This window comes from Lepisma saccharinum, chromosome 27 (genome assembly GCF_977018435.1).
Source record: "Lepisma saccharinum chromosome 27, izLepSacc3.1, whole genome shotgun sequence".
NCBI classification, from domain to species: Eukaryota; Metazoa; Arthropoda; class Insecta; order Zygentoma; family Lepismatidae; genus Lepisma; species Lepisma saccharinum.
Window position 1 is genome coordinate 54,424,583 of NC_139255.1, and position 19,082 is coordinate 54,443,664.

The 19,082-nt window shown below is 38.5% G+C and overlaps 1 protein-coding gene across 1 annotated transcript; it reads right to left on the bottom strand.

Moving 5' to 3' along the window:
* Nucleotides 1-219: 219 nt before the first annotated feature.
* LOC145980430 (PSME3-interacting protein) lies at nucleotides 220-16,099 on the bottom strand. The gene is made up of 5 exons (XM_083113524.1): nucleotides 15,962-16,099; nucleotides 15,204-15,302; nucleotides 12,953-13,051; nucleotides 7,911-8,246; nucleotides 220-1,004 (listed from the first exon to the last, which is right to left on the bottom strand). Exons 2-5 carry the CDS (start codon nucleotides 15,298-15,300, stop codon nucleotides 682-684), a joined length of 855 nt encoding a protein of 284 aa, XP_082969650.1. The 5' UTR covers nucleotides 15,301-15,302; nucleotides 15,962-16,099; the 3' UTR covers nucleotides 220-681.
* Between the last annotated feature and the right edge of the window lie 2,983 nt (nucleotides 16,100-19,082).

The following is a 19,082-nucleotide window of genomic DNA, read 5'->3' on the forward strand; positions in this document are numbered from 1 at the left end:
GCGACTTGCAGCCCAAGCTGGCAAACATCTTTGCACCAATACGAATGTGCAAATTTTGACTTTTCCATCTAGTGCAGTATCAGTTTTCGCTGTTAGATTGCTATGAGCTTGATTTAGTACATTTGTGGTTTTGTCATTGGTGTGATATTACAATAATAAACGCTAACAGTCACGACCAAGATTATTAACAAACAAGAAAACTTTACTATTTACTGGTGTTCTTTATTGTGTGCTAGAAAACATGATTGTGAGTCCATGAAACAATCAGAATAAAATTGTTATTCAGTAAACTTGGCTGACAATATGGGGTACCAAAAATACATATGCATTCAATTACATGCTAAATGTAATGATAAATATCTTTACACTGTACATAAGTCCTTGAAATTGGATCACAACAGATACATGAGCATTTCTTTTAAACATATTATCTTGAGTTACTTCTTGAAACAACATGGCATATGTGCCATAGGAGAGAAAGATTACAGCAATAACTTATCCTCAAAAGACATCCGATGTACAAGAAATATTCAACAAGGTTTGTATTACTTTTGGAAAACAAATTCGTTACGGATACTTCAAATTGAATAAAATGTGAATCACATGAATATGGACCAATCCATGCAGGAAATTACCGAACGGACTTGGTGGAAGAGATATGTACATTCAGCCAAATCAAACTTAACTTTCTGATGCTTTGTTCTTCTTTGCCACGAGAACCAGCCTGCGGCCGCAAAGGTCAAAATTCTGCTGCTGCCCCTGCAATTCTTCATCCGTGTCTGAACTTCTCTCACTGTCACTTGAGTTCGAGTAACCGCCTATTCCAGGTAATATTCCGATGCACTGGAGTCCTGTGGGAGCTGGGTCGTGGTCCGTGGACACCTCTGCATCAGCTTTGGAACTTTCACTAACTTTCTGAGGATCCGATGGAGCACTAGTTTCTTCGTGGTTGCTTTCCTTCATCTCTTGGTTGTCTGGGTTTTCAGAAACATGGTTATTAACATCTGTAAATAGATTGTGAAAATTAGATGGAATTTTTACAATTATTATTATAACGAGTGTGAGAGATTACCTCTAGATTATATTACATAGTACATACTACCCCTAGATATATGTGACATTTATTTATTATTTATTATATACTTACAAGCGAACAAAATCAAGAAGTTATCACAACATCAATATATAAAATTATTCATGTTGAGGGGAATAAAGAACGCGGTTGATAATATAAGACGTAAGTGAGTTACTAAAGATATATCCGTGAAACTTACTTGCAAATGTTCTATTAATTTTGGTGGCCTCTGCCACCATCCACTTGGGAACTCGATGCTTTACTGTTAGGTTGACTTCCAGTTCCTGTTTCCTCGACTACCACTAGGGGTGCTGGTGTAGCCATTTCGTCTGCTGCGCGTGATGGGTTTGAGCTGTTGTAATAGCGGGAGCCAAACATCATGAGCCTGACCACTGTCGATATTCAGCTTGTGTTATAATTAAACATTTACAAGTAAGTTTCGCGGATATATATTCTGTCAAAAAAGTACCGGGAATTGTTAAAATGCACTATTTTAATTTATGCATCAATATTTATTTTGTCGCCTTCAAAGTAGGCCCCATTTGATGCAACACACACATATGCCAGCATTTTTTCCAGTCTTGGAAACACTTTTTATAGGCACTTTCCGGTATGGCCTTCAGCTCCTTCCACGAATTTTGCTTTATGGCTTCAATAGAGTCAAAATGGGTACCCCGGAGCGGCAATTTTAGTTTTAGGAACATAAAGAAGCCACACGGGGCCCGATCTGGTGAATATGGTGGTTGAACGATGGTATTTATTGTTTTTGGCCTTAAATTCAGTCACAACTGTCGCTCTATGCGATGGTGCATTATCGTCGTGTAAAATCCACGAATTGTTCTTCCACAAATCTGGCAGTTTCTGACTGATTTTCTCACGCAAATGCTTCAATACGGCCAAATATTATTGACAGTCTGTCCCTCTGGAACAAATTCATGATGCAGCAAACCACGAATATCGAAGAAAACAATGAGCATCATCTTGATTTTTGAGCGACTTTGCCATGGTTTTTTTCGGTTTCGGCTCGTCTTTTGTCCTCCATTCTGATGACTGTTGACTTGTTTGCATGTCAAACTCATAGACCCATGTCTCGTCACCAGTTATGATGCTTTCCACGAATATGGGATGAGAATTGGCGTGATCCAGCATGCTCACAGTACTGTGTTTGAATCAAATTCAGCTCTTTTGGAACAAGCTGTGCGGCGACGCATCTCATGCCCAAAGTATCCACCAAACTCGAACGAACAGACTTGTGAGAGATGTTAAGGTCACTAGCTATCTCTCTTAAGCTGGAATGACAATTATCGAGCACAATTTCTTTCACTTTTTCAATGTTTTCATCGGTTGAAGAGGTCGAAGGTCGTCCAGAAGGAGGCATGTCTTCGACGATTTCTCGGCCCTCCTTGAACGCTTTGTAACCACTCGTAAGCCTGGGTTTTTGATAAAACTGATTCACTTTAAGTCTTTTCTAACATTTTTAGTGAGTCAGCACACGGAATTCCATTCGCAACATAAAATTTAAGGCAAACTCTTTGTTCAATAATTTCATTCATTGTAAAAATCGTGATGCACTACTGAAGTGGACTGATTGAACCAGCTGCTGTAAACAAACTGGTTGACAGATCGCGCTCGTTTGCCATAGTAATTAAGTACACTGCTACCAACTTACAGAAAAAAAGATTTTAAAAAAATCATTAGCGCAGGCCTTTTAAATTACAAATTCCTGGTACTTTTTGACAAGGTATCTTTAGTAACTCGCTTACGTCTTATATATATATATAAAAAAAATTAAATTATGACAATTCAAGCTATACTTAAATTTTCTAATAATATTTAACACTTAATGTCATGAATAGGGACTGGATTTTAAAGGGAAGTCCTTTTTTACTTTTCAACAGGGATCATGGAATTAATAATGACAGTGTTGATAATTATCTTCCACCAACAAGATTACATGGTTTTGACTTCCCTTTTTTTCCATTTTTCAGCCCACATTCCCTTTTTTTCCCCTCTTTTAAAACATTTTCCTTTCTGGTTCCTTTATTGACTAGTTTTTCAGCCTACATTCTTTTTTAACCTTTGTAAAAAACATCTTCCTTGGTCCCTTTATTGACAAGATATTTTGTATAACTGTTTTTTCCCTGAACAAAACATTCAACAATTGGATTTGGTGCAGTTTAGAGAAAAGAAATAAAAAATTCCTTTTACCTCACCTTCCTGCTGAGTGTTGAGAGTATGTTGCAGCGATTGTTGCAACAATGCGACAACATACCTTTTATTGTGACGTTTTTTTAGAATAGTTTTAACTTAACTGTGTGACAGTGACGACAGTATTGAGTGTCAGTGAAATATTGAAGCCAGGTACAAGTGGCAGGAACCTATGGAATGCGGTAAGCTGTTTCAAGAAAGATTGCATTGAAACGGATGGTAAGATTATTCGCTGTACTTTACCTTCAAAAAAAGGAAATGAAAAGGACTATAATTTATTTTTGCACTCCACTAAAAATATTATTTTATATGAAAGCACAATATATACCATTCACATGTACCATTTCGTATTAATGTATCCCTTTTTACATGGATGTGGCCATGTTATACTGGGCCCGGCAGAATGATCTCCCTGATTCGACTTGGCCGCCACCTGCGCTGTATTGGCACTGCACGCTCGAGTCATATATCTATGACCAGCACAGGCCATGCCACTTTAGTTGCCATCATGGCTTCGACAGGTGAACATCGTGCATTTGTGCTGGAAACCTATTTTTAAAGAAGCAAGACTGTGATTGTGCTCATCTATTTACATGATGATATTTCATGGCCAGCTCGATCACCTGACATATACCCTTGTGATTTATTTCTTTGGGTGATACCTGAAGCCTGAAGTTTTTAAACATAGGCAGCAGACAAACCGGTTATGGAGGTACAGCGAAGTGGAAAAACAATTTTTCCTAGGAGGAAACAAGGACACAAATGTGTAGAATGAGTAGCCATGTAAGGTTGCGTGTGTGTAAGCTTGAAAAAGTTTTGTGAAACCAGAATAAAACACCGATTATTTTACATCTACGTGAGTTTTAAGCAATACTTACCATATATTAACTAATGGTCAACAAAGAATCATTATTTAATGAAAAATCACAATAATTATAGCATAAATAATACATAATTAGTAATATCTGTATTCATGCTAATATTTGCCAAACACAACCCAAAAATTGCAGAAAGAAAGTGGTGAATTCCAGCAGCCAGAAACTGGATTATTTTTCTATATGAAAACACTTCAAATCACAACACCTTTTCCTAGAGTAATTAACCCATCCGCATACCTAGTCGTCGAATCGACGGCCTATCTGGACGTTCGCTTCCCATACCTAGCCGTCGAATCGACGAGTTCCCGATTTTCATCACGTAGTTTCTTTTTCTGCCAACAGATGGCAGAGGTTGTATGATCCTTCGAATCTATGATGTGTATGTTTGTGCTGCTAAATTTTTCATACCATTTCAAGCGTGTTTTGTTCAGTAATTTCTCATGTAAACAAACCTTCATTTGTTGCGTCTTGCCAACATGTCGCGTAAGAATGTTGTAGACGATTCTGCGATTGAAAAGTTGCTTTTCGATAGCGATGAAGAGGAAAATATGGAATTTGGAAGTGGAGATGAACACAGCGATTCATTTTGTGTTAGTGGAAGCGAAAGTGAAGAAGGTAGTGAAAGTAGTGAAAGTGAGGAAGAGGTGGCTGTGGCAGGAAAGAAACGAAAGGTTGAGGAATGGAAATGGACAGATGTGTGTGATCAAAACGAAATTCCTAAGAAAATAGTATTCTCAGGTAAACCTGGTTTCAATAACCTTGTTCTACGTTCATTGGGGGATAATCCCAGGGCATGTGACGTACTAAAAAAATTCCTTCGGGACGAGTTTTGGGAATCCATTTGCGATGAAACCAACATGTATGCCAAAAGCCAAATGAACACTTTGGAAGGTGATGAAAATGTAGACTCTAGCAATAATGAATCAAAATGGCTTGAAGCAACACCAGACGAAATAAAAGCCTTTATTTGTTTCTGTGTTCTTCAATCTCAAGTGAAGAAGGAAAGCCTTCAAAGTTACTGGAGTGTTAGAAAACTCACAGAAACTCCATTCTTTGCCACTGTGATGCCACTCAAAAGATTTGTGAGCATTATGAGGTATTTACATTTTGTAAATAATGACACTGTAAATACACAAAATAAACTAGCAAAGATCAGGCAACCCTTGGAATACATAAACAGTAGGTTTCAGGATATTTACACACCAGAGCAGGACATTGCCATTGATGAAAGTCTTGTGAAATGTAGGGGTAGACTTTCATTTATTCAATTTAATCCAAGCAAGAGGGCTAGATTTGGGGTTAAATATTACAAATTATGTGAATCTTCCACTGGCTACTGCCACCAGTTCAGAATATACACAGGCAAGAAAGTTACAAATGAAAAGGTACCTGAACATGAATCGGTTGTTCTTGAACTAATGGAACCTCTCCTTCATAATGGTTACTCATTGTTCATTGACAATTGGTACACATCTCCTGTCTTGTGCACTAAACTATTAGAGGCAAAAACAAATGTTGTGGGCACTGTCCGTCTTAACAGAAAACAAATGCCAAAAGACTTAAAAAATAAGAAACTGAAAAAAGGTGAGGCCGTAGCCATGTTCAGTCATAACATCATAGCCATCAAGTGGATGGATAGGAAGCCAGTTTCAATGTTGTCAACTATACATGATAATATACACATGACAAACACAGCAAAGAAAGACAGAAAAACAGGGGAAACCATTCAGAAACCTCAAGCAGTGATCCAATACAACAAGGGGATGGGTGGGGTGGATAGAATGGATCAGCAACTGGCATCGTTTCCCATTATGCGTCGCTACCTGAAAGCATACAAGAAACTCTTCTTCTACATGTTGGATTTGGCATTTTTTAATGCCTATGTAATGTATAAGAAAATTAGGTCATCTGATAAGGGACTCAAGTTCAATCAATTCAGACTTTTGGTTGTTGAGCAAATGCTGGAGGAACTCGTATTACCTGCATATGCCCGGAGAGGCCGCCCTTCTAGTGATTCACCGTTACGACTGCAGTGTGGCAATTGGGCACATTTCCCCCAACAAATCCCTCCAAATCCTATCAAGCAGAATCCCTCAAGACAATGTAAGGTATGTGCAACACACAAGAAGAAGTCAAGCAGCCGTTGGGAGTGTGAAAAGTGCAAAGTAGCACTACACATGCCGGAATGCTTTAAGGAGTACCATACGAAACTGAACTATTAGGTGAGTTTCTATTTATATTTCAAGTAAACTGCATATGTTCATACTTATTACTGTACTTTAACTTCAATATATAAAATTTTCAAACAAATTGCTTGGATAGTTTTTATAATATTTGACATCTTGTCTTGCTATGCAACCATCACGGGAGATTGCCAAATTTAAATGGTATTTCATAGCAAAAAATTTGGAATTTAAATGGTATGCGGATGGGTTAATATACAATTTCTACTGTAACTACCCATAATACTCTGTATACTTGCCTCGTTCTTTGGATCCCCAGGCGGCATCAAAGCGCGCTGGTTTCCTTTGGAAATCTGATCCTCCCACCCTCGAGAATATTGCAATCCTGCGACGCGTGCAGGGTGAGCATGCTGTCAACAGGCTGGACGTTGCCAAGTCACTTCCTCCCCCAAGGCCTTCTCTTCGCTGCCTTTCACATTCACAAACTCCGCAACAAGAGAGCAGTGTGAGATGCGTATGCGAGTTCATATTCTCGGGGATTGACAAAGTGTATTTTTTTAATCTAGGTTATTGTTATATCTTAGAAATATTACGGGAAAACAGAGTTTGTATCGACATGTGGCGAAGAGAAAATTTAACAAAGTGAACGAGTTTACTTGTGATTTCATTAGACGCGAGATTTACAAGTTCTATAGTAAAGGACAGTCACCGACAGTGAGTGAACTATTGAAACTTTTAAAAAGTGTGTCGGACTTCCCTTATGAAGAAACAACGCTTCGAGAACTAATAAAAAAACTTGGTTTTCGGTTTGGTCGCTTAAGGAAAAAGAATGTAAAAATGGAATCGGCGAGAATTGTTGCTTGGAGGTACCGATTATCTACGGAGACTACAGGAGCTGCGTTCAGATGGTTGCAAACTCATTTACTTGGACGAGACTTGGTCCACATTAAATTCTCTTATTAGCCTAAACGTTATAAAATGCTATGCAAGATTGGACGAATCAGATGATTATTATGATGTATTTTCGGGTCACAGAAATAATGAAACACCATAATTAATTATATCTGTCGATTTATTTATTTATGTCACATGCTTTGAGTGCAGCGCGTCGACTTCCTTCCGCCGCCCTCTTAAAGCATGGCAACAACGCGTTGCCTGGAGCTTTGTTGGGGTGGTCTTGCTAAGGAGGTGGTGGCTCATTAGAAGAGGGGCGGGCAGGGTATGATTCCAAAGGCAGCCGCCTGGGGAACCAATGAACGCGACAACTATAATACTTTTTATATCAAACTGAGGTAAAGTTTGTCCACAACAAATTGAAAAATTCTTGCTTGTCCTGTTTTTTTCTTCATTCAAAAACCTACTTTTAGTGCACTACTAGAAAAAAGTTGAGTTGTTCCAGAAACTGCATTTCCATGACTTTTCCAGACTGTTAGGAGTTATGCAATTAAGGTAGATTTCAGACCGAAGAGACATGCAACATATGCCTGCATTCGATCAGTGAAAATCTCATGCAACATGCATTGTCTTTCACTTTGGTGGAAGACCTCCGTTAAAGTAATAACTTACCTTCATCCTCCATCTTTTTCTTCTTTTCTGGATTCCCATTTGCCTGTTCGGCGGGCCTCTTCTTCACGGCACCAGCGAGCAACTTCAGCTGGGAATTCTTCTTCACTCCTATCGAGAGATCAACGCTACTCGAGGCCTTCTTCACTTCCGCCTTCTTAACTTCAATTTTTATTCTCTCTTGCAGACTCTGTTCGTTCAGGGTCGCCACTGCTTTTCGGAAGTCCTGCATTTCCTTTGCTTCCTCCTGGTATTTCCGCTTCTCCTCTTCCATCTTGGTGCGGTCCACAAGGTCTAAGAATTCCACCTCATCATCGTCGAGACCTTTGATCATATTCTCTGCAACAGAACAGCAAAGATCATGAATGAATGAGTAGTAAAATTGTTGGCTACTTCGGAACATATTGCAATTTTGCAACCTACAATGTAGAGGGTGAGCCTAAAAGAAATACACAGATTAAATCTAAAAAAAACAACTGTTTTATCAGGCAGCATCTAGCACTGTTTTTCTTGTATGTATGCATTGTAGAATTATTATTTTCCTTTAGTTTACGGTTATTACAAGCATAAGAAAACAGTTTTTCGTTGTGACGTTTCAGGAGAACACACGCTCCTTTCATCAGACATTTATTTTCATTTTGACTAAAGATACAGTTATAACAATGGTTAGCAATTTTTTAAACAAAAAGAATCCCTTATAGAATGGATGTTGTCAATGTTACATTGTTGTAATATAGCAACTTAACTGTGAAAAGAATTATATAATTATATAACGGATTATTTTTGTTTAAAAAATTGATAACCATTGTTATAACTGTATCTTTAGTCAAAATGAAAATAAATGTCTGATGAAGGGAGCGTGTGTTCTCCTGAAATGTCACAACGAAAAACTGTTTTCTTATGTTTGCAATAACTGTAAACTACAGGAAAATAATTTAGCACTGTTTTATACAGAAAGTCTTCAAGTTTAGTATCTCCACTCTTCGTTTGTTTTCGTGATGTCAGCATTACGTAAGCATCCTTGACGTCAGCCGAGCAATATGACCACTAGTCAGGTGCAAAAGGCTTACTGTGTGCTTGAATTTGCAAAAATTCTGTGGCTGTCGTACAGTGCATTTTAGAACACGGTATGGCAACACAACCACCCACAACACATCACAACAGCTGCTGCAAATGTTGACTGTACATGTGGAGACGTGTTTGGAGAGAAATGGACTATCTCATTGATATCTGTCGTGTTACAAAAGGGTCACACACAGAACATTTGTAACTTAGCCTTGTAAACTTCAGGACATACTTATTAAAACTCTTGTTTTTGTAAAACATTGACACTGTCTATTTCTTTTAGGCTCACCCTGTATACGGGGAAATATCCCCTAATCTAAAATCCGGAAAAACTCATTGAGAAAGGTTGAAAGTGCAAGGCTGTAAAGAGGCCTGCACAGGACAAACACAACATGTTAACAAGTAAGAAAACTCGTAACAACTCCCTTACAGACAGTGGAAGAGTCCAGCTCTTCTCAAAAAGTTCAAAGTTAGAGGTTTATGCAGACGGACTAATCAGGACTGGCCTTAGGAGTAGATTTTTGCTTCTCAAATATTTACAGCAGAGTTAATCAATTTTCCATGATTTGCATAACTCGCAGAATAATTCACAATTCAGAAAGTGTTGCGTCGGTAAATAAACCGTAAATTTTGTGTTTAAGTTTTTTTTCGTATCTTCTCGTGACAAAACATGTCAGGAAAATGCACCTCGCACATTTTTTTAAAAAAAAAACATGAAAAAAATAACATTACAGTGTTATTTCAAATTACATGTTTTCGTGAAAAATGAAATATGCATGCCTCTAGCGTTCACTTTATTGCAATGTGACAACATTCTTCATTATGCTTCAGCGTGCCACGCCTTGTTTCTTTGCAACACAAATGTTTTATTTGTTTGTGTTAATATTGTTGTTACCGTTATCAAATTTATACTTTCTGGTTTTATGTGCGAATAAAAGTGATACCGGGAGCGGAAGTCATTTCCGGTTTCTAGACATTTCCCAAGAAAGCTATACAGTCTGACACGGATATATCTGTTGTTGAATGCATTGCCATGACAACAGAGCACGATCAAAAATAACATTGATTAAGATGTGTAAGACATTTTTTTAAAGTAACTATTTTATGCAGAAAGTTTCTTTGAATTGTGATGGTGTATGTACCTATAATCATGGGCATCGGCATCGGCAGGGGGATCGGTCGACCCCTCTGGAAATTTCCATATATTTTTTTCAATGTATGGCAATTTATAAACGAAGCACTTTATTTCACCTCATTGTTTAAAAATGGTCATGAGATATCGAATTTGGTATGAAAGTTTCATAATTTGCAACACTGAAACTCTGTTAATTTGTAACTTTCACACGTTTCGAAGCTTCTTATACTACTGCGTTTGCTGCTGCTGCTGCTCCTACTGCTACTAATGTTAGAAGTAACTATTATGTAATCTTGGTTGTAACCAGTAGCGTAGCCTCCTAGTATGCCCATACGCCCGGCGTTCCCTGATTTAAAATTTTAAAAATGCGTAAATGCTGTAAATATAAAGTAAAACGTGACTAATTATATACATATTTGAGCATTATGGCATTATAAAAGCTAATTTCCCGATCCGTATACAACGCTCCACTAACAGCTCTCGTTGTAGCATTTCTCTAATATCTGCTTGCCGGATGCCGGCTAGGTTTGGCGTACAGGCCGATGCCTGCCTGGAGGCAGAGAGGAGGAGGGAAAGCTTGTGGCTTGGATCTCTACAGCACGGGCGAAATGCTCTCTCCATACGCTGGCATACAGAGCACCTGATTGGTTCTAGGGACCATGTGACCTTTCCTGCCTTCCGATGCAGACGACAGAAGTAGAATTCCTACCTGGTTTTTCGCTCTCGTGCCCATAGACAAACCTCGTGCTGTGTGATGCTACAATACGCAATATTGACTGACGTATCTGTAATGACCACTGCATCGTGTAATTTATTGCAAGAACAACGAAGTGCATTAAAAACTAAAAGAACAAAACAGTTTTTGTCAAACAAGTTGATAAAGTCCTCGTGGTAGAAGTTCAGCCTGTGGCTGCTCTACCACCTAACCCGCAAAACTATTTATTTAAAAAAAATATATTTTTTCGTTAGTATCTTACTGCCTAATATTGTGCCAGTGGAAATGTTTAGCATTCGTTTCAAAACTCTTAACATCGTATGATCTCTTGACAAAATTATTTTAAAATGTTTATCAGCATTCTCAAGATGCAATAAACAGTGATCTGAAACTCTGAATTACTAATAGGCACTGTTACGTCAGTAGAGTATACGATTGGGCAGAGTGTTTTGCACAGCACGCTAAGACACCAGAGGTTTCCGGTTTGAATCCCGACCTACGCATGTTTGTTCTTTGTGAGTGTGACTTCATCAATATCATCACTCGTATTCATATTTGCGATTAGCCAAAAGTGGTACAAAGCGAAGTAAAATAACCCAAATCAATCAATAGTTGTATCATCCACAACAATGAACTCTACTGTTGTTCTAGAGGCGCTTGTGATTCAGGTAGGTTTTTTTTTTAAATTACTTGCATCATGCCGAAAGGTTTCCTTGATTATAAAGTACTCTTTTGCTACACAATACACATGTGTTATACGTGGGGAGCAAAATATTCCGAATGGTGTAAGGTGTTTCTGACTTGAGCAATCTAATTAAAAATGAGATGAAACACCAGTGCTACAAGCATTTGTTGCACACTGAAGCATCTTATTTTCTAGATAAAACAAGCATGGATCATGTTTTATCGGAACCCGGCTAACTTCATGTAATAAACACAATGAGATTGTGATTTTAAATAGACAATACATATGTCGGCTAATTCCATAAGTAAACTCTTAAGCAAAAAAAAAAAAAAGACTACCCATCCTTCGGACTTGGCGTTCCCATCCGAAATGCTCATGCTACGCCACTGGTTGTAACAAGTACTATATTATTCATGTAATAAACTTAAACTTATTGGATGCTAAAATAAACTAAACTAAAACTGCTACTGCTCCTACTACTACTACTAATAATAATAATAACAATTTAAAATACCGATAATTCAATAATTTTAAAAATGAACCTCTTTGACAAACTTCCGCACATGCCACTGGTCTGTATCAGAATATTTTTGAGGGGAGGGGGTGTCCTCGACATCTTCGATTTGACCCCCCCCCCCCAGGAAAATTTTTGGCAACGCCCATGCCTATAATGGTGTTAAATAACTGTTGTGTTATTTGATGATTTAACAACAATAAACTTTAGTAAAGGTAAGAAAATTATATTTTAATTCTTCCGCTATCAAGTCCTGAGAGGTCTCGTTGTAGCCCAAACATACAGGAGTCTCACAACTCTGCCGCACATGGGATTGGGCAACTACCATGACGTGGTAATCCTGTGGCTCACACCTAAAGGAACATCACAAGCGAAGGCTGGATTTTAATGTCAGTCGGAAGCATCTGAATAGAGCTACGAAATGTATGATCACCTCAGAAAAAAATCAAATTTAAGTTCACTTTTTGCACAGATATTCTAATTGGGATGACCTGTTTAAAGTGGGATCCGAACCAGTGTGGATTAAACCTGGGACCCCTTAATTACAAGGTGACAGTTTTGATAGTACATCATCGGTAAGGCACGAGAGCACTCAAGAGTAACCCTTCCGGTCTGACAGTATGCCCACAAGACTGGCACCTGGGCATTTGCTGAGAGCCGATTCACAATTTTCCTTACTGTGGATACGGAGATTTGAATTGCGATAAGGAGATTATTTCCACCAGATTAAATTTAATCTCACACGTACTGTTTTATTACACTTGTTCCTGTTCTCTTAACAGCCTTGTGTTACTGTGTAAATAGCCAGCATGTGAATGCACCCTGGATTTATACTCCAATCAATCATGCAATCAGAACTACTATACATCATGGTCATTAAAACATCACCTCTGGTACATACCGTCTGGCAATCACAAAAACGGTTACTAACTTAGCTTGTGCGCCTCCTCGTATTCCTGATCTCTCTTCTGCTTCTGTTCCTGCAACCTGTCGAACAGGGAGCGAGAGTCGTACTCTTCCTCTGGCGCCTCTGCAAGAAACAGCAGTCATTCTAGTTACATGCCATCTGGTTTACTGCAAATTCTCTAAAAGACGGTACAGAATCTTACACAAGTCAAAATTCATGTATGATCTAGGGATGGCCAAATCCAGATATCAGATAATTTTCTAGCCACATTTTTAATATCTGCATATCGGATATTTTGATATCTAGATTATGCAATATGTCCAAATATCCAAATTCTTTTATTTGTCATCGTATTTCTACTATTGACTGAAGTTTTTGATGGGAACTGAATGAGGTTGAATATTTCAATAACAAAAGTTCAGAAACCAAAACTGAAAACTCATTTTCAAAACTTTTTCTTGAGAGGATCGAGGCAGAATGTTCAAATATTTGAAATGTCTGAAACTTATGTGAAACAGGTTATATTCTTGGAATCACAGCACATCCGCGACTCATGAACTTTCACTTCTGTCCTGGTTCAAACTGAAAATTCCCTTTCCACATCTTTGTTTTTTTGGATAAAATTTCAATTCCCCTAGACACGAGTTTGAGCCTGAGACTGGCTTCGTACAAGTGAAACTGTTTCACACAAACTATTTGTTACCCACCTAACATTTCTCTATCACATATAGGAATAATCCATTTTACCAGCATTGGTTGTCGTGTGCCCTAAATTTCTACATGATAATTTGTTCTAAGTCCACTTTATGCACAGGCAGGAGAATCAGGACTGAATCTACAGTTAACAGTAGGATCCAAACCACTATGTGCCTCTACCAGGAATCAAACTCAGTACCTCTTGATTACAAGGTAACAGAATTATCACTATCCCATCAGGAAGGAAATTCTAAATGCAATTGAGGGTCTGGTGTCCCATTCTACACCCTCGATTTTGGAAGTTTCTTTCTTTTTTTTTTTATGTATGAAGATTATGATGCTAATTATGAAGAACAAAAATTTGGAGCGCGAAACAAGTATTTACGAATGTACCGCCGTTTAAAGTTGAGATATTGTCGTTTGAAATTGTTGAGTCCAAATTTCCCACCGATTCCGGGCTCCGCCCCTGGGATAATTGACCTACCGCTACCGTGGACCCGCCTTTATCTATAGTGTCCCTTTTAAAAGCATGTTAGAAATTGGCCGGAGTCACCTGCCCCCAACACTATTTCTCACTGTTTCCGCATTGACACATGAAGATACCAAAAATTAAACCTAAGAAGGTAACTTACCTCTTTTTACGAAGGCCAGGCAGTGAATTGTGGGTCAAAGTTAAATTTCAAAGTCCAAAAATGAAGTAACTCCTATGTTGAAAGTCCTTGCTGTCCTTTTCCACAGAATACCAACCTCCACTCCCTTCCCATCATAAAAATAAGAAGTCTCAAATTATCCATCCCACAAGTCATTTAGAGAATACAACCCTCCCCTTTTCAGCCTGCAGTTGCCAAAAAGAAATAATTAATTCCAATTTTTGAAGTCGCTTAAATGAAATCCAATGTCTGAAATGTCCAACCCGCCAATATATCACACAAATAACATATCGCAATCGCAAAAGTTCCCATTGCACAAGTCAATCATAAGAAGAAAAAGAAAAAAAAATCAGACATGCGTCTGTGACATGAATCCGTCATCCGCCATCATAGAAGCCCTGAAAAACATCTTTGACGTTACGCAAGAAATTTTAAGAAAAATGTAAGTTTCGTAGCACACAGATCTAAAAAATTACCTTCCGTGCTATTTACAAACACTGTTTGGTATGAGGAACTAAATATTTTCAAGAAAATATTTGAAATGTGTGGAAAATCGAGGGTGTAGAATGATACCCCGGAGCCTCAATTGCTTCTTAAAATGCACATTACAAGAAATGCAATATCAACTGGATCTGAATTGAATAATTCCTTGAAAAGATTTTGATGACTTGACAGGAAGGAATGAAGGAAAAAGCCATGAACAGAAAATGATTACAAAATGATTACAAACAGAATACAGATGCCAATTAAAAATTATCATATTCAATTTGTAATACATGTGATGCTTCATCACAGACCTAATAACAAATGTGAGAAACGAAATGCCTCATAATAAGGCTCTATATTGGAAACATTTTACACAGTCATTGACAAAACATTTTACACTATCACTGAAAATCATTTGATTACATGTATGATTTGAAACTTACGTAAAGGCTGATCTGGTCTTCTTACTTTCTCCCATTCCTGCTGCCTAAGTTTCTTCCTCTCCTCAATTACAGACTCTGAGATAAAACCAGAGCTCATCGCTGAAACAAATAAAGATAGACATTATTTTCATCTTATTAATAACTGTGTTTTTCAAGTAAGGATACTCTGGATCCAATCCATATCAAAGAATGTTCATGCAATATTTCCTTTGAAAGGGAACAAAACCCTAGATAACAGATAAAATGTCACTGTGCATCTTACAAGCTCTCAAAATACTTTTGTACAAGGAAGATGCCTTTTGGAGAGACTTTATGTGCACGTTAGGTGGTGAATTGATTTCAGTAAGTAGTTTCTCCTGTAAATTTGAAGAAATCCGTTCGGGCTATAACAGACAATTACCGTGAATTGACCTCTTCTACACTAAAGAAAATTTCTAATATATAATCCGTAAAATAACATGGTTGGAATTCATCTATATTCTTGATCATATCAACTCGAATACAAAATGTTAAGCGGTCAGTATAACTCGATTTGGAGCGTTCATAACCTCTTCCTGCATTATGGTAAAGTAAAGCTTACTGGTTAGGCTTGAATTGCATTTTTTTTTTATGCAAGATAATATTTCAGGTAATTTGTATCAGTTAATTTTAAGTAATCTCTCTCCTGAACGACGACATTCTCTTATGCACCCGCTGTAGGGACACTTCTCAAACAAAAGCAACAACAAAGAAATAGCCTTTCTTATACATTTGCGTACCTTCACTGTGATAAATGTAATTCACTTCACAAAACTGTATCAAATACTAAACAATGGCTCTGCTAGTATTAACCCATTTGCAAAATAGAAGGAAAACAAACAAATTTTATCAACCTGTCTGCTGCAACGTATCACAGTTTATTTACAAACAGTTCTCTTCACAGATTGCTGTCTGCGATCCTCAGGATGTGACGTCAGGCTTGCGGCATGAGCCTGTTCTGATTCTACCGCGAAATAATTTCGTTTTTAAGCTAATATGTTCTTTTAGCACTTGTATTCTAAAAATAAAGCTCATTGAAACCATAAATATGTAACATGGTCACAGTGGCGGCGATTAGGGGAGCGTGGAGGCAGATGCCCCACGTACAATGGCCTCTTTTAATACTAAGCCTTAATTACAGCGCCTTGAATAACGTAGTGTGAAAAACGACCCAAGAAACTGGTTCCCCGAGACGATGACAAGTAGATGGCAGTGCGATCGACCCAGGTGCTAATTTTGTTATGAAAGTAATGCGGCTTAGTTAGTTTTTGGAATATATTGTGTAGATTTGTTTCTCTAGAAAGGCAGTAAGTGAAATGATGGAAACAGTTATATTTGTGGAGTGATTTGCAGTCACGAAATGGCATTAATTTGGAAAGAAAAGTAAAATAAAATTAATAAATAAATAGCATGCGTAACACAAGAAGAAACATCGTAATGTGTTTCCGGACGTCAGCTCTTGGGCTGTGTATTAGAGTTTATTTTTTTATTAGAATATAAATAGTATCCTGAGAGATATTTCATACGGAGGCGACAAACCACAAATGTCGCTTGAAAGCGAGCAGTCGGAAATCAATGCAGCCTTTCGAACCGTAGGGACAAAAGCTCTGACTGCACCGTTTCCTCAAGGAGATTTTACACCAAAGCGACACGCGACAAACGATACGAGGATTTCACACCAAAGCGACACGCGACAAACGATACGAGGATTTCACACCAAAGCGACACGCGACAAACGATACGAGGATTTCACACCAAAGCGACACGGGTCATTCGGTCCAAGGCAACTTTCATACCGAAGTGACACATGTTGCTTGGAAACGAGCCAATCAAGAGCAACATTTCACATCGTAGCGGTATGACGGGAAGCACAGGCCAGCGTTCGGTTGGTGAAATCCTCAAGCGATAAGTGTCGCGTGCCGCTTGTCGCTTTGGTGCGCAATCTCACTAAAGCAAGACACTCATTGCATCGCGTATGCGCGAACAACAAACCACGGCAACATGTTGCAAGCTATTGGTAAAATGGCCCAGTTTGAGCGACGCAGAAGCGACAAAGCGACACGTGTGGCTTATCGTGTCGCCTAGATCTGTTGTTGTATTGTGCGGTTTATCGTGTCGCCTATCTGTTGTTCGCAAGCAACGCTTGCTAATAGACTGAAAGCACCATGTCGCTTGTCACTTAGTTGGGAACTCCCCCTATAGCGCGTCGCTTCGGACTCAGCACCCTTCCTTTAAGGAGCTTTCCGACCGAAGTAACAAGTAGCACGCGAATACGCCATATGAACGTGTCGTTTGCTGTTTGGACCCTCATGTGCAATGAATGCTATTTTACAGTCTGGAAGTGTGTGTCACTAGTGTGACAGTGTGAACATCCCGTGTCGCTTGTCCCATTGGTTTGAAAGTTGCCTTACACTCATGTCGATGGCACTAACAAAGTTTTGTGGGGTTTCCCTTGTCGTTTCATGCAATCATCATTATCATCATCGCCGCGATTAGTTTAAAGCGGAAGAAAAGAGACATTAAATATCAAAAATACAAATTCTTCAGTGTGTATATCTTTAAAAGAAATGATGATGATGATAATAATAATGAACCTAATTCATACACAAAAATTTAGTTGCCAAGATCATTCCACGCGTATTTTTTCTCCCGTATTATTAACGAAAGTATGACGATAACAGGACGTGGTCGACTGTCTAGAATGTTCGTTAATATCTTCGCGACCACTGTACCAAATATCATAGCAATTATCACATTCATAGAAATGTTTCATGTAAAAGAATCAGACGTTGCAGCGAAAACTCCATTTACTTCCATTATAAGCAGTCGAACACCAAGCACCGGTGCCAACACCAGCGCCTCTAGCGGATCATTTTCGAGTGGAACCAGCCTGAGAGCGCAGAAGCATGCCGTTTTCCACACTACGTTATTCTAGGCGCTGTACCTTAATCAAAGGTCCTTACCCACCCCACCCCCTCAGTTTTGGCACGCAATCTCCATTACTGCATGGTAATGTTTTTCTTCTTATTATTATTATTGGAGGAAGGTGGAAAATAGGAGGACCAGGGTAGAGAGATGGAGGGTGGAAAGTAGGGCAGTAGGTCGGTGCAAAAACTCCATCTCGCCAGGGTGAATATTTTATGGTTGTGTCTGCTGCCACGTTCTTTTTCTGCTGGAACCTCAAAAAACATGCGCGTGGCAGCAGACTCGGTGTTTGTCTTATCGTGATTTATATCATGCTATGTATGTAATTACGTCTGTAACACATACTGTGAAGTTGTAGCGATTACTTTCACAAAAATGTGTTAAGAGTATGTCCCTTAGCATTCTTCTAATAATAAACCTAAATGCTCTCGTAGTTAGGTTAGGTTCTGTTAGCATTATAATAATATCGCTAAATGCTTTCTAAATAAAAGGGTTCTAAATTACCTGTACATTCATTCCCACTAATCATAAACTTGCATTTCTCTCGTCTCAATCTGTTCTTAAGATTTGTAACATCATCTCAGCAGACGGATTACGTGGCAGGAGCAAATTTGAAGCTTATTCTTACTGCTGACACGTGCCTGGCAGCAGTCTCGGCCATATTTTATCTTGAGCCGCTTTTGGTATTCAACGGCAAAGATAATAGTAGGCAAATTGTCCATCCCTATTTTCATTACTGTTTGATTCCACATCCTATGTTGTTCTAAGGCTTGAATTTCTGTTTATGCAAAGCAGATGTTGTTCTCTGCTTATTGACGTTTTTACTTCAATTCATGATCATCACATTGTGGAAAACAGACTGAATGAAAATGGTGGTGGACAATTTGTTTTGCCGTTGGCTGTATACAATGATGTGCATAAGAAGAAAGAAATTCA